This window comes from Chiloscyllium plagiosum, unplaced genomic scaffold, assembly GCF_037043375.1.
Source record: "Chiloscyllium plagiosum isolate Xiang-an unplaced genomic scaffold, Cpla_swu_hap1 HiC_scaffold_19, whole genome shotgun sequence".
Classification (NCBI taxonomy): Eukaryota; Metazoa; Chordata; class Chondrichthyes; order Orectolobiformes; family Hemiscylliidae; genus Chiloscyllium; species Chiloscyllium plagiosum.
Genome location: NW_028270157.1, coordinates 61,822,976 through 61,839,386, shown reverse-complemented (window position 1 = coordinate 61,839,386; position 16,411 = coordinate 61,822,976). Strand labels below are relative to the sequence as shown.

At 44.9% G+C, this 16,411-nt stretch overlaps 2 protein-coding genes across 11 annotated transcripts in view; both read right to left on the bottom strand.

Moving 5' to 3' along the window:
- gxylt1b (glucoside xylosyltransferase 1b) overlaps positions 1–7,043 on the bottom strand; it is an 87,955-nt gene extending 80,912 nt beyond the window's left edge. Inside the window, exon 1 of one of the 2 annotated variants that reach the window (XM_043709049.2) lies at positions 5,820–7,043. In XM_043709049.2, coding sequence (XP_043564984.2) covers positions 5,820–5,992 — 173 coding nt within the window. In that variant the 5' untranslated portion in view covers positions 5,993–7,043. The remainder of the gene's footprint in view (positions 1–5,819) is intronic. The other variant, XM_043709050.2, reaches the window with a different exon arrangement.
- Positions 7,044–13,794: 6,751 nt separating this feature from the next.
- Positions 13,795–16,411, bottom strand: part of yaf2 (YY1 associated factor 2) — a 200,862-nt gene continuing 198,245 nt past the window's right edge. For all 9 annotated transcript variants that reach the window (XM_087997457.1, XM_087997451.1, XM_087997456.1 and 6 more), the window contains one exon: positions 13,795–15,564. In XM_087997457.1, the coding sequence (XP_087853583.1) occupies positions 15,458–15,564 (107 nt within the window). In that variant the 3' untranslated portion in view covers positions 13,795–15,457. The remainder of the gene's footprint in view (positions 15,565–16,411) is intronic.

Sequence of the window (16,411 nt, the reverse complement as noted above, 5' to 3'; positions counted from 1 at the left end):
AACCTAACTATTTTCTCTAACACTATCCTCCCAGCAACGTGGAAAATTGGCCAGATATTGCCTGTTCATAAAAAGCAGAACAAATCTAACCAGGCCAATTACCACCCCAACAGTCTATTCTCCAAAGTGATTGAAGAGGTTGATAACTGTGAAACCAAGCAGCACTTGCAAAGGAATAAGGTGCTCAGTGACACTCCATTTGGGTTCCACCAGGGACATCCAGATTTTCTGACTTCATTACAGCTTTGCCCAAACACTGGACAAAACAGCTGAACTCCAGAAGTGAGGAAAGTGACTGTTCATGAAATCAAGACAGCATTTATGGAATATGGTGTCAAGAAGCCCTGAAAAAACTGGAGTCAATGGGAATTGGGAAAAACTCTCTGCTGCTTGGAATCTCACATAGCACAAAGGAAGATGGTTGTGGCTTTTGAGGGTCAATCATCGCAGCCCCACTTATCATTGAAAGAGTGCCTCGTGGAAGTATCCTACATCAATCATCTTGTGCTGCTTTAATGGTTTTCATAAAGTCAGAAATAAGAATGTTTGTGGGCGACTGCACAATTTTCAACATGACTTCTAGCATTCCAGGTACCAAAGTAGATCATGTCCATAGGCAGGACAGCATCTAGATTTGGGATGACAAGTGGCAAGAAACACTTGTTTTAGCAAAGTGCCAAGCAAAGACTACCTCCAACAAAAGATAAGCTAACCATGGCCCTTTGACATTAAATGGCATTCCCATCAGAGTTCCCATGATCAACATGCTGGGGTTACCACTGGCCAGAAACTGATCTGAATCAACAATATAAATAGGATTAATGTTTTGAGTCCAGTAGCACTTTTCTTCAGAGGAGGTCTGAAGATTAAATCAGACTCAAAAAATTAATTGTTTCTCTCCCCACAGATGCTGCCAGACCTGCTCGGTTTCACCAGCACTCTGTGTTCTTTTTGTTCATGGGATGTAGGTGTTACTGGCTTTGTCAGCATGTATTGCTAATCCTTAATCGACCTGGTAAAGGTAGTGGCGAGCTGCAGTCCTTGGGAATAGGGACACATTATTATTAGGAAGCAAAACGCAAGATTTTGACTTTGTGATTGTGAAGTAATGATGACATAGTTCTGGACAAGGACGGTCTGAGAGTTGGACAGGAGCTTGCAAGTGGTAGTGTTCCATGTACCTACTACTCTTGTCCTTCCAGACAGTTGGGGTGGGGGGGAAGGAGGAAGAAAGAGAACTAGTTGTACAGATTAACCAAACAGCTGGACAGGCACAACGGATCAAATAACCTCCAGTGCCCTATCAGTCCATTAATGCTGGACAAAATACTGCAACGAAAACTTCATTTTTAATATTAAAAATCACACAACACCAGGTGAAACACACTAGCTTTCGGAGCACCACTCCTCCATCAGATGATTTTGGAGCGGCGCTCCGAAAGCTAGCGTGCTTCCAATTAAATCTGTTGGACAATAACCTGGTGTTGTGTGATTTTTTACTTTGTACACCCCAGTCCAACACCAGCATCTCCAAATCATTTTTAAGAGTTAATGTCATCCACTTTGGATAACAAGATTCTCAATTTCACAAAAGTAAGTACCAAAAACACTTCCCAGTCATAGACCTGAAATCCATAGCTTCAGATGCTGCCAAACTTACGCATTTCTTGAATTTTCCATTGATATTACAAAAGCAAAAGTAACTGCGCTTTTTTTCCTCCACTTATTGATAGTGTCCCACAGTGAGTTACACACTGCTCACTTTGCAAGGATATAATTTCTGTATGGTACACTAAAGTTACTGTGTTTGCCACAATATACTTCCATAGGCCTCAAACACTGCAGTATTGTTGCAAATAATTAAAATATGAATCACTAGAATCTCATGAGCAAGAGGTTCAAGGAGTAATCCAGATTGGGAACACTTTTTCACTATACTTCAGAGTCACTGATGCCAACATCTCTCATATCTGTCATAAAATGTAAGCCAACCAAGTAGTGAATGTTATCCACCACAGCAAACAGTTCTTATTTCAAACCTTAAGTTTCAATCTTTACCACAGCAGTTTCATTTCTTTTCTACAATGACTAATGGATCAATGAACCTTGTGTTTTATTCCTCCCAGCTCAAAATAATCAGGCATCACTTGGTGCATCTGTACAATGTACTAGGATGCTTTATCTTAAAAATATGCCACATTAAGTAACTTTGTTATGTTGAAATCTTGATTCTGCATTGTACACTTCAACTTCTGTTTTTCTGCAGGAATTCAAATTGATAAATACCATATCTGTTAAGTTGTTCTTTTCTCCTGTGATCTTCAATATTTGAAGACCTAGGTGTGACATCACAAATCACTGCATACTGGTGTACCTCATCGCTCATACTCTTGCTAACTTCTGTGCTGTCTTGAATCACAGGACTTTCTCTTGCTGTCTCAGTGGGGAAAAAACTGCCTTTCTACACATTCCAACTGGGTACAAGGGGAGATCGGAAAAGAAATTAAAGAAAGATGAAACCTTGGAATTAGAGCAGGAAGAGGCAGGGAAAAAGTATGCATTAGCCAGTCTATCCTAATCAGAGTGACAAAGCAATCCATATGTTCCTCGCACATCGTTAGGAACAAGGTTGGAAGAGGTTAGTGAGAATGTTTAGAAGAAAACCAGCCAGGGGTTATTGTTGCATTCTGAAATTATCTTAGAATGTTATAAATATCTGTTTTATAGTAATTCTTCAATGGCAATGATCAAGGCATTAGAAGACATAGCTTTTCCTATATTAAAAAAACAACACATCACCAAAAGCATTATATATCATCGGGTCATCAATCAGAGTGTCCCTCACAGTTCCTGTAGTTGTACATACAGTATCCCTTACACTTATTCCTGAAGGGCTCATGCCTGAAACGTCGATTCTCCTGCTCCTTGGATGCTGCCTGACCTGCTGCGCTTTTCCAGCAACACATTTTCAGCTCTGATCTCCAGCATCTGCAGTCCTTACTCTTATTCTATGTTCCATAATCATGCTAAGGATGGGCAATAAACGGTGGTCCAGCAAGCAGCCCCCACATCCCTGCAACAAATTTAAGAAAAGCACCATGTGCCTCTCAAAACAAAAGTAAATTCTACTCTTCTACACTGAGATTTTTACTGTGCATTCTGACACTGAATTCAATAATTTTTTTTATTGATAATCAAATTCATTAATTGCATTTCGAGAACCTTTCACAACCTCAAAAGCAATGAATGATTTTGAAGGAGAGACATTGTTGCAATGCAGTAAATGTGATAGCCAATTTTCCCACAGGACGGTTCGAGCAATGTGTTCAGTGACTAGATAATCTGTTTTGGAAGGATCACTACTGGCCAGAGCATCAGGGCAACACAGTGGGTTAAGTGGTTAGCACTGCTGCCTCACAGCACCTGGGACCCGGGTTCCATCCCACCCTTGGACGACTGTGTACGGTGTTTGTACATTCTCCCTAGTCTTCGTGGGTTTCCTCCAGGTGCTCCAATTTTTTTCCACAGTCAAAAAATGTTCCAGTTCAGTGGATTGGCCATGATATCCAGGGATGTGCAGGCTAGGTGGAAAGGATTATAAAGATAGGAAAGGGCTGAGTCTGGGTGGGATGTTCTTTGGAGAGTTGGTGTGAATTCAATGGACCGAATGGCCTGCTCCCACACTGTAGGGATTCTGTGAATGATAAACTGCTCCCTTCTTGTACACGATAGGGCATTTGACCTTTGACTTTCAGGTATAAGAGACGTAGAGCACAGAAACAGACCCTTCAATCCAACTTGTCCATGCCAAACCGATAACCCAACCTAATCTAGTCCCATATGCCAGCACTTCGCCCATATCCCTCTAAACCTTTCCAATTCCTATACTTGTCTAGATGCCTTTTAAATGCTGTAATTGTACCAGCCTTCACAACTTCCTCTGGCAGCTCATTCCATGCAAGCACCACCCTCTATGTGAAAACGTTGCCCGAGGTCCCTTTTATGTCTTTGCCCTCTCACCCTAAAACTATGCCCTATAGTCTTGGACTCCCCCACCTCCCAGAAAAGACCATGTCTGTTTGTCCTAACCACGCCCCTCATTATTTTATAAACTTCTATAAAGTCACCCCTCAGCCTTCAATGCTCCAGGGAAAACAGCTCCAGCCTGTTCAGCCTTTCCCTATGGCTCAAATCCTCCAACCCTCACAACATCCTTGTAAATCTTCTCTGAATCCTTTCAAGTTTTACAATATCTTTCCGACAGGAAGGAGACGAGAACTGTACGCAATATTCCAAAAGTGGCCAAACCAATGTCCTGCACAGCTGCAACATGGCCTTCCAATTCCTATTGCAATGCTCTGACCAATAAAGGAAAGTATACCAAACGCCTTCTTCACAATCCTATCTACCTGTGATTCCACTTTCAAGGAACTATGAACCTACACTCCAGGGTCTCTTTGTTCAGCAACACTCCTCAGGACTTTACCATCAAGTGTTTAAGTTCTGCTCTGATTTGCTTTCCCCAAATACAGCATCTCACATTTATCGAAATTAAACTCCATCTGCCATTCCTCTGCCCATTGGCCCATCTGATAAAGATCTCGTAATGAGGCAACCTCCAATTTTGATGTCATCTGCAAACTTACTAACCCTACCTCCTTTGTTCACATTCAAAACATTTATATAAAATGACAAAGTGGATCCAGCACCGATCCTGGTGGCACACCACTCACTGGTCTCAGGCCTCCAATCTGAAAAGCAACTCCTCTACCACCACCCTCAGTCGAGCCAGTCCTGTATCCAAATGGCTAGTTCTTCCCATATTCCATGAGATGAACTGGTCAAACACCTTACTGAAGTCCATATAGATCATATCTACTGCTTGGCCCTCATCAATTCCCTTTCTTACTTCTTCAAAAAACTCAATCAAGTTCATGAGACATAATTTCCCACACACAAAGCCATGCTGACTATCCATAATCAGTCCTTGCCTTTCCAATTACATGTCAATCCTTCTCTCAGGATTTCTTCCAACAACTTGCCCATCACTGACGTCAAGCTCACCAGTCTATAGCTCCCTAGCTTTTAACATCTTGTCTGAAAGCTGGCATCCCAGAGTAAGCACTCCAGGCATAGACAAAATTGTACATTCAAGTTTCCGCATGAGACTGGGAACACAACACTGACTCAACAATTTGAATTCTACAATAAAGCTAAACTGACAGCTTAAGAGAAAATCATGTAAATTCAATCAGCCTCAATACTTAGTCATTACCACATTAATCAAACCTATACTCTGCTGTTTCAAAGGGAGGGAAGGTGGAATTGCACATTTATCTCCTGCATTCTTTGGGGAGTGGGGACAGGGGTTGCACATTTACCCCCTGCATCCTGGGAGGGGAAGAGAAAACACATTTACCCCATGCACCCTCGGTGAGAGGGGAGCGACGGGAGGGTTGCACTTTTACCCGCCTCGCACCCTCGGTGAGAGGGTTGCACATTTATTCCCCGCATCCTCGGAGGCGAACTGCACATTTACTCCGCACTCTTGGGAGTACAGTACAGGAGTTGCATGGCCCGGGACGGGGGAGGGGCATAGGGCAAGAGTTGCAAGAGGGGTGTTTGGGGAGAATTGCTCCCACACCCTAGGGGCAAGAGCACATTTCCCGCAGCACCTTCGGCGGAGGGAGTGACTTTACCCGCCGAGCCTATAGGGGACGCTCTTACGGCCGATTACCGGGGACGCTCCATTTTAACGATACTGCCACCCGAACGGTGCCAGGGCGCCTCCCGATGAGGGAGGCCTCCGTTACTTTTACCTGCTTGACGGCAGGCCCCCCGCCCGTGACCGTCCTCGAGCTGGGCCTCTGCCATCCGGAGTGGGCGGGTCTCGAACTCCGTCCTCGGCCTTGGCGATCTCGTTGAAGACATAGAGGATGACGAAGAAGGCCAGAGCCGAACACAGCAACACCACCCGCAAATAACGCCGCATCGCAGCCCTCAAGGCCTCCGCGAATACAAGGGAGAGAGCGCGCGCGCTGCCGCTGGCGGTAATTTAAATTTGATGTCCCCGCCCCTTCCAACAGTCTCTCGAGTCCTTAGGGTTTCTCAAAACTCATGAATGGGTTAAGCGGAGGTCCCGCCCCGCTTATTGCCCATTGGGTACTCGCAGTCCGTCAATCGCATTACGCGTCCGGAACATCCAACAGCAGCAACGGGACATGGTTGGTAGTTGTTGCGCATGCGCAACGCACCCTCTTTCACGCGCCGATGCCGCCTGGAGGAGATGCCAAGACAAATATTGTTAATGTCGGTTTGGGATGGTCCTTATTGCTAGAGAAGAAAAATGTCCAGCCACAGCCGGAATCTCGAAGTTATTGACTGATCGAATTATGTGATTCAGAAAGAGGCCACTTAGCTCATTGAATCAAAGATAGAAATTGCTGGTCTGCAGCATAGAAATCCCTCCAGTGTGGAAGGAGGCCATTCGGCCCATCAAGTCCACACCAACCCTCTCCCCTGCTCTATCCTATCCCATCCGCGCATCCCTGGACACAATGCACAATTTACCATGGCCAATCCACCTACTCAGCATATTTTGGATGGTGGGAGGAAACCACACAGACACAGGGTGAGTGTGCAAACTCCACACAGCCAATCGCCCAAGGATGGAATTGAACTCAGATCTCTGGCGATGAAAGACAACAGTACTAACTACCAAGCCACCATGCTGCCCAGCTCTAAAGAGAAACCAGAGTTAATTTTTTGGGTCGAATTACCCTTCCTCAGAACTCAAGATTAGAGTGGTATTGGAAAAGTGCAGCCGGTCAGGCAGCTACCGAGGAGCAGGAAAATCAACATTTTGGGCAAAAGCCCTTAATCTGAAATGGCAATTGAATGCCGACACAATGATCCACTTAGTCTCATTCCTCCACTTGACCCCTTTAGCTCTGTATGTTTGTATGTCTCAATCAATTTCCTTCTCAACTTAAATTATTGGTTCCAATCTCACAGACCTTGTGGACATCCAGTTCCAGGTTACTAACATTCATTAGATCAAATGGTTCTTCCTTACATTCCTCATATGCTTTTGACTCAATCTTAAATCTGTAGCCTCTACATGTAATATAATGAGATAATGGGAGAGCTGTGCTTTGCCTATCTCATCTGAGCCTACCATAATCTTTTCTAACAAATCTGTACTCTAAGGAAAACAACCCCAGCATTTGCACCCGAACCTTCTAACTGAAACAACTCCATCCAAATCTCCTCTACCCTCTTTCAAGAACCTTCACTCATTTGTTTCTTCGATGATGTCCAAAAAATTTCATCATAATCCTGCACTGCAGCTGTCTTGAATGGGTGATCTGATACAGTCGTTTTGGACATCCAGACTGGTGTCAAGTAACACTGTGTAATACCTCCACAGGATTCATTATCAATCTGATGGTGGCCATTTATCTTAGCAAGGTTCAACTGCTAACTGGTATCAGTATTAGATACTGTCTAGTTGAAAACACTTCTTTGGTAACTTCTTAAACTAATTGTAGATATATGTTTCAATGATGTTCAGTTTGCAGATGATGGCTCATAAGTTCATCAGATAAAGGAGTAGAATTAGTCCATTTGGCCATTCAATCATGGCTGACATGCTCCTCATCCCCATTTTCCTGCTTTCTTCCCATAACTGTTCAACCCATTATCAATTAAAAATCTGTCCAACTCCTCCTTAAATTTACTCACTGTCCCAGTATCCAACATATTTTAGAGTAGCAAATTCCACAGATTAACAAAGCTTTAGAAGAATTAGATTTTCCTCAACTCTGTTTTAAATTTACTAGCTCTTTATCCTAAGACCTCTCATCCTAGAATGCCCCATAACAGGTAGCATCTGCTCCATGTCTATTTTATCCACACCTTGAATACCTCAATTTGGTCTCCCCTCATTCTTCTAAATTCCAGAGAGTATATACCTAAATTGTTCAATCTTTCTTCATATGACGAACCCCTCATTTCTGGGAACAATCTCGTGATCCTCCTCTGAACTGCCTTCAATGCCACTAAATCATTCCCTAAATAAGGGACCAAAACAGTGCACAACGCTAAAGGTGCAGTCTCACCAAAGTCTTGTATAGTTGCAACAGTACTTCCTTACCTTTATGTTCTATTCCTTTAGCTATAAAAGCCAACATTCTATTTGCTTTCTTTATTATTTGCTGTACCTGAATGCCAGTTTTCTGTGACTCATGAACGAAGGCACCTAGATCTCTCAGCACCAGAGCACCCCGAACTCTCTCCCCATTTCCCATTTGATTCACTGAGCATATGGTCTTAGCCTTTGTCTCTCTTCCTCCTTTTTGAAGTGGGGAGTGGGAGTGTCCTTGTTTTGATTTTTATTCCACCAAAGTTCCACAACAATGTAAGAGCTTATAAAACAGTAATTACTGCACCTAGAATTCGAGGAAATCCGCTCCAATACCTCAGCCACAATTTTTTTCCCAGGTTCAGCAAAGATTTACAAGAATGTTGCCAGGTTTGAGGGTTCAAGTTGTAGGAAAGAAGCTGAATAGGCTAGGGCTGTTTTCCCTGGAGCTTTTGAGGCGGAGGGATGGCCTTATAAAGGTTTATAAAATCATGAGGGACATGAATCGGATAAATAGACAAGATCTTTTCTCTGGGGTGGGAGAGTCCAAGACTAGAGGGCATAGGTTTAGGGTGAGAGGGGAAAGATATAAAAGCGACCTCAGGCAACTTTTTCACACAAAGGGTGGTGCTTGCATGGAATGAGCTGCCAGAGGAAATGGTGGAGGCTATTACAATTACAGCATTTAAAAGGCATCTAGACCACTATAGGAATAGAGGGATGAGGTTTAGAGGGATATGGGCCAAGTGCTAGCAAATGGGAGTAGATTAATTTAGGATATCTGGTTGGTATGAATGTGTTGGACTGAAGTGTCTGTTCCTTCAGATAATTCTCTGAGCAGGGCAGGCAATGGCCTTGTAATATTATTGCTAGACTATTAATCCAGAAACTCAGCTAATGTTCCGAAGACCTGGGTTCAAATTCTGCTATGGCAGATGGTGGAATTTGAATTCAATACTTTTTAAAAAATATATAATCAAGAATGTACAGGTGACCATGAAACTATGTCAGATTTTCTTCCCTGAAGGGCATCAGTGAGCCAGATGGATTTTTCAAACAAGTGACCATGGAACCAATCACTAATGTCCTCCAGGAAAGAAAATCTGACATCCTTACCAGGTCTGACCTATATGTGACTCTCGAACCACAGCAATGTGGTTGACTCTCAACTGCCCTCTCAAATGGCCTATCAATCACTTTGAAATCTCAACAAAGAAAAGAAACTGGACAATTCACCCAGCATCAACCCAGGCATCAGAAAAGACAATGGTAGAGAGAGTCCTGTCGACCCTGTGAAGTCCTCCTTACTAAAGTCTGGGGGCTAGTGCCAAAATTGGGACAGCTGTCTCACAGACTGGACAAGCAACAGCTCATACTCATGAGCTAGACATTGAACGAAACACCATCATCATCATTCCTGGAAATGTCCTGTTCCACCAGCAGGACAGATCTAGTAGAGATGGACAGTCCATCTTCCGTAATTACACTGGCACCACTCCTCACCTCGTCCTTCGCTACATTGATGACTGCATTGGCACCACCTCGTGCTCCCGCGAGGAGGTTGAGCAATTCGTCAACTTCACCAACACTTTCCACCCTGACCTTAAATTTACCTGGACCATCTCTGACACCTCCCTCCCCTTCCTGGACCTCTCCATCTCTATTAATAACGACCGACTTTTTTTACAAACCCACCGACTCTCACAGCTACCTGGATTCCCACCCTACCTCCTGCAAAAATGCCATCCCATATTCCCAATTCCTCTGCCTCCACCGTATCTGCTCCCAGGAGGACCAGTTCCACCACAGAACACACCAGATGGCCTCCTCCTTTAGAGACTGCAATTTCCCTTCCCACGTGGTTAAAGATGCCCTTCAACGCATCTCGTCCACATCCAGCACCTCCGCCCTCAGACCCCACCCCTCCAACGCCCCTGGTGCTCACCTTCCACCCTACCAACCTTTGCATAAACCGCCGACATTTCCGCCACCTCCAAAAGGACTCGACCACCAGGGATATATTTCCCTCCACTTTCCACAAAGACCGTTCCCTCCGTGACTACCTGGTCAGGTCCCTACAACACACCCTCCCATCCTGGCACCTTCCCCTGCCACCGCAGAAATTGCAAAACCTGCGCCCACATCTCCTTCCTGAAGAAGGGCTTATGCCCGAAACGTCGATTCTCCTTCTCCTTTGATGCTGACTGACCTGCTGCGCTTTTCCAGCAACACATTTTTAAGCTCTGATCCCCAGCATCTGCAGTCCTCACTTTCTCCCACACCTCCTCCATCACAGGCCCTAAAGGAGCATTCCACATCCATCCAATTTTTACCTGCACATCCACCAAATCATTTATTGTATCCGTTGCTCCCGATGCGGTCTCGACTACATTGGGGAGACTGGACGCCTCCTAGCAGAGCGCTTTAGGGAACTTCTCTGGGACACCAACACCAATCAACCACACCGCCCTGTGGCCCAACATTTCAACTCCCCCTCCCACTCTGCCAAGGACATGGAGGTCCTGGGCCTCCTTCACTGCCACTCCCTCACCACCAGACGCCTGGAGGAAGACTACCTCATCTTCCGCCTCGGAACACTTCAACCCCCAGGGCATCAATGTGGACTTCAACTGTTTCCTCATTTCCCCTTCCCCCACCTCACCCCAGTTCCAAACTTCCAGCTCAGCACTGTCCCCATGACTTGTCCTACTTGCCTATCTTCTTTTCCACCTATCCATTCCACCCCCCCGACCTATCACCTTCATCCCCTCTCCCACTCACCTATTGTACTCTATGCTACTTTCTCCCCACCCCCACCTTCCTCTCATTTATCTCTCCACCCTTCAGGCTCTCTGCCTGTATTCCTGATGATGGGTTTTGCCCGAAACATCGATTTTTCTGCTCCTCGGATGCGGCCTGAACTGCTGTGTTTTTCCAGCACCATTCTAATCTAGACACTAGTAGGGATGGAGTGGGTCTGCAGCAGGTGGTGAGGGAACCAATAAGAGGGAAAATCATACTCAACCTTATCCTAACCAACCTGCCAACTGCAGATTCATCTGTCATTGACTGTATTAGTAAGAGTAACTGCAGTACAGTCCTTGTGGAGACAAAGCCCCACCTTCACATTGAGAATACCCTCAATTATGTTGTGTGGCACTATCACCGAGCAATGGGCCAGGCTTCAAACAGTTCTACCAACTCATTGCTGTGCGTACATGAGACACTGTGGGTAGTCAACAAGCAGCAGAATTATACCTGAGCATGATTTGTAATCTCATGCCCTGGCATAGGAAGGGCTTATGCTCGAAATGTCAAATCTCCTGCTCCTTGGATGCTGTCTGACTGGCTGTGTGTTTCCAGCACCACATTCTTCAACTCAGATCCCCCAATCAACCATTGCCATCAATCCAGGGGATCAATCCTGGTTCAATACAGAGTGCAGGGGAGCATGCCAGGAGCAGCACCAGGCATTCTTGAAGATAAGGTGTCAACCTGTAATGCAACCATATAGGATTACTTGCATGCCAAACACCAGAAACAGAAAGTGATAAACCGAGCGAAGCAATCTAACAACCGATGAATCAGATCTAAGATCTGCATTTCTGCCACATCCATTCGTGAACGATGGCGGACAATTAAATAACTCACTGGAGGAGGCGGCGGCTCCACAAATATCCCCATGCTTAATGATGGAAAAGCCCAGCACATCAGTACAAAAGATAAGGCTGAAGCATTTGCAGCAATCTTCAGCCAGAAGTGCCAAATGGATGATCCATCTTGGCCTCCTCCAGTGGTGCCCAGCATCATAGATACCAGTCTTCAGTCAATTCACTCCACATGATATCAAGAAATGGTTGGATACTGCGAAGGCTATAGGCCGTGACACCACTTTGGCAATAGTGAAGACTCGTGATCCAAAACTTGTTGCTCTAAACTGCTCCAACATCTACCTGACATGGCAAATTGCCCAGGTATGCCCTGTATATAAAAGACAGGACAAATCCAACCCCGGCAATTACCACCCCATCAGCCCACGCTCGATCATTGGTTAAGTGATAGAAGGTATCATCAACAGCACCTGCTCAGCAATAACCAGCTCAGCAACGCCCAGTTTGGGTTTCACCAGGGTCACTCAGCTCCTGACCACATTACAGCCTTGGTTCAAACATGGACAAAAGAGTTGAATTTCAGAGGCAAGGTGAGAGTGACAGTTCTTCATGTCAAGGCCTCATTTGACTGAGTTTGGCATCAAGGAGCCCTAGCAAAACTAGAATCAATTGGTATCAGGGGCAACCTCTCCCTTGATTGGAGTCATACCTGGCACATAGGAAGATGGAGTCAAAAAGTGAGGTGCTGGAAAAGTACAGAAGGTCAGGTAGCACCAGAGGAGCAGGAGAGTCGATGTTTCGGGCATTAGCCTTTCATCAGGAATGTGGAGGGAGCAGGAGGCTGAGACATAAATAGGGAATGGAGCTGGGGGGACAGTGGATGTAGGTGATAGTAATTGTGATAGGTCAGTGGGAGGGTGGAGCAGACCGGTGGGAAGGAAGATGGACAAGTAGGACAGGTCAAGAGAGTGGTGCCAAGTTGGAAAGTTCGATCTGGTGAAGTCAGTGTTGATGCCATATGGTGTAGGATCCTGAGAGGGAAGATGAGACATTCTTCCTTCAGCTGGCGGTTGGCATTGATTTGGCAGTGGAGGAGGAGTGTCAGTCGTCTCAAGTCATCTGCAGGAGTTCCTCATCGTAACGTCCTCGGCCCCACCATTTTCAGCTGCCTCAATAACTTTCCGTCCATCATAAAATCAGAACTGGGCTTGTTCACCAATGATTGCACAATGTTCAGCACCATTCGTGACTCTACAGCAGTCCATATTCAAATATAACAAGATCTGGACAATATCCAGGCTTGGGCTGACAACTGGCTAGTAACCTTCATGCCACACAAATTAACATTCATGCCACACAATGCCAGGCTCTGACCATCTCCACTCAGAGAGAATCTGTGCGGCATAGTGGTTAGCACTGCTGCCTCACAGCGCCAGAGACGCGGGTTCAATTCCCACCTCAGGCGACTCTCTGTGTGGAGTTTGCACATTGTCCCCGTGTCTGCGTGGGTTTCCTCCGGGTGCTCCAGTTTCCTCCCACAATCCAAAAATGTGCAGGTTAGGTGGATTGGCCATGCTAAATTGCCCATAGTATTAGGTGAAGGGGTAAATGTAGGGGAATGGGTCTGGGTGGGTTGCGTTTCGGAGGGTCAGTGTGGACTTGTTGGGCTGAAGGGCCTGTTTCCACACTGTAAATAATCTAATCTAGCCATTGCTTCTTGAGATTTAATGTTGTTACCATCATTGAACCCCACCCCCACCCCGACTAACAATATTCTGGGGTTACCATTGACAAGAAGCTCAACTGAGGCATACCACATATATATAGTGGTTATAAGAGCAGGTCAGAGTCTTGGAATACAATGGCTACTAACTCACCTCCTGGCTTTCTAAAGCCTGCCCAACATATGTAATGCACAAGTCAGGAGTGTGATGAAATATTCCCCACTTTGCCTAAATGGATGAAGCTCCACAACACTCAAGATGTTTGACACTATCCAGGCCAAACCAGCCTGCTTAAATCAGCATCACATCCATTCACTCCACTACCAACGTTCAATAGCAGCAGTGCGTACCATCTACAAGATAGTACGAAAGATCCTTAGACAGCACCTTCCAAACCCAAGGCCATTTCCAACTAGAAGGGCAAGGGCAACAAACACACAGGTACAGTACCTCCTGCAAGAGCCCCTCAAAGCTACTCACCATCCTGTTCCTTGGTCAAAATCCTGGAATTCCCTTTGTAAGAGCACTGGTGGTCAACCTATAGCACATGGAATGCAGCTGACCACTGCCTTCTCAAGGGCAACTAGGGATGGCAATGAATACTGGCCAGCCAGTGATGCTCACGTCCCAAAAATGAATAGGAAAACATTAGTCTAAATAATTTAATGAGTTATTTATTGTCACTTGCAGTTTACAGTGAATAATGCAGTAAAATTCAGTGAAAAGCTTCAACAATCTGACACCATTTTGAATAGTTTAAGAATAAAAAGGATAAAAGATATAACTGAAAGAGAATCCTGAGCTGCTCACCAATGACACCTGCGCTGCCACCATCCCTCTACTTCCTTGCTACTACCTGTGTTTGATTCAAATGTAGGAGTTGCCACTCTTTAGGTGCCATCTCTTCACCTCTGGGCCCACCTCAACACCTCCAATGTCGGCTCCTGTGCTGAACCCACTCTTGCTGTGCAACCAGATGACTGATGTCATTAGCAAAGCTCACTGTCACCTCAAGTCCTGGTTCTGGGCATACCAGGCTGCTGTCGCTGTCTTGCCAATACCAGGAATCCTTGCTCTGAGCCCTCTACAACCAGGAGTCCCTGGCTCTGCTGCCAGACTAGACTGCAGTCTCGCCACGAGGCCAACTCCAGCTGCAGCCCCTCACAAGAGATGCTAGCAATGTCATCTTGAACAGTCTGAGCTTTGCCCCCATTGCCAGCATTGAACGCCGGGAGGATGTTACTGCTGTCACCACTGCCTCAAACAGCGTGAGGAGCTGCCATTCTGCACATGGCCTGTTGTAGCTACAATACCAATTTTGCAGACTAATCCTCTGTAAAAGGCTCCAAGGTAAATTCTAAGAAAATTGATAGTAACTCAACCAGTTACAGATTACTGCATTCTGTTTAATCATATATCACTGACATTATGTCACCAATAATCTTTGAGGAGTACTTTTCCATTTTTTAAGATGATCCATTTGCAACATTTTCTCAAATTTCTGTATAACGTGAATACAATTTATGTAACATTGATACAAAATTCTCACTAGAATACTTGTGAACACCAATTTGGACACTAATTAGTGATTTAAAAGCATTTAAAAAAACAGTTGCACTGATTCTCTGGTACAATGATAGCACTGACAGGATTGACTTAGACTGGGGATAGCAAACAGTTGTGCTGCTCAGGACCATCAAACACACATGTAGTAAATGTAGCATGCAATAATGATTTCATGACAGGCTTCTCAGGAAACCAGGTTTACAGCTCCAGACACCACACCTTCTCCCTTTGATGATCATACTGGCTATTCTTTGCCTTTCTCCTCCTGCAGCTCAAATCTCAGCAGCTGGGTAGCTTGGAGGGCATAGCAGACTGCATTAACCCTGGGAACCTTGAGGGCACCTGCCAGATCTATTCAGGCACCTGCATTTCATCTTGGGCTATCCATTTTCTTGGCTCTGTTGTCCTGATCTTTATATGGCTCCTGTTACATGTCTCCAGTGGGTGACTGGTAAGGTTCTCCAGGATTTGGAAGCCAGGTCTTCAGTGACTAACCCTGCTGAGGAACCAACTGCTGAAGCTATATGGTGGAGAGAAGATTTACAACAGATGTAATTAGCAAAGTAACGAATCAAGCCAGCTTTTGGATATTTGGTAAGGCATGCACAATCACTAAATAGACATTAAGGGAGGAGAAGCCCTTCTGATGTGCCAACTTTGTATTTCAATAACATTCTCCTGTACTTGGATGGAGGGTGGCATTGTCAAGGTTGTCTTATTGTTTCTTTTTGAAGGAACTTAGAAGGGGGTATAATTCAAACTATTTGCTAATTTGGGGTTAAAGGTTGATTGGACTGGTTGTGCCGATCACAATTTTGTGATTTTTAAATATATTTCTGTATTCAGGCTTTCAAAATCCACAATTGAAGTCAACTTCATTGCGACTTCCTTCAACCTTTCAGTTGGAGTTCTGTGGGTTCAAGCTTGTTTACAGAAACTTGATCACAGTGCAATACAAACTGAATCCTGCATTTGAGCAAATTTTCAGATGAAATGTCAAAGCAAGACTCCATCTGCTCTTGCACATGAACATAAAAGATCCCATTGTACTATACAGATTGCAATAGTTATCCCTCAACTGACCCCTCTAAAATAGAATTTTACTGTTTGTGGGATATTTATGGTCAAACTGCATGCTGCATTTCCTAGTATAGTGGTAGTGACTATACTTAGTCGTGTTCACTGGCTGTTAAACAAGTTCAAAAGAAATAGAAGCAGGAGTAGGCCATTTCCCAACCACCACCCACCTCCCCTGCCATTCTACAAGATCATGGCTGATCTGCCGTAGATCTCAACTTCTCTTTAGTAGCAGCTCCTCATAACCCCTAACTACCCAATATTTCAGCAATCTATCTACTTTCTCTTTA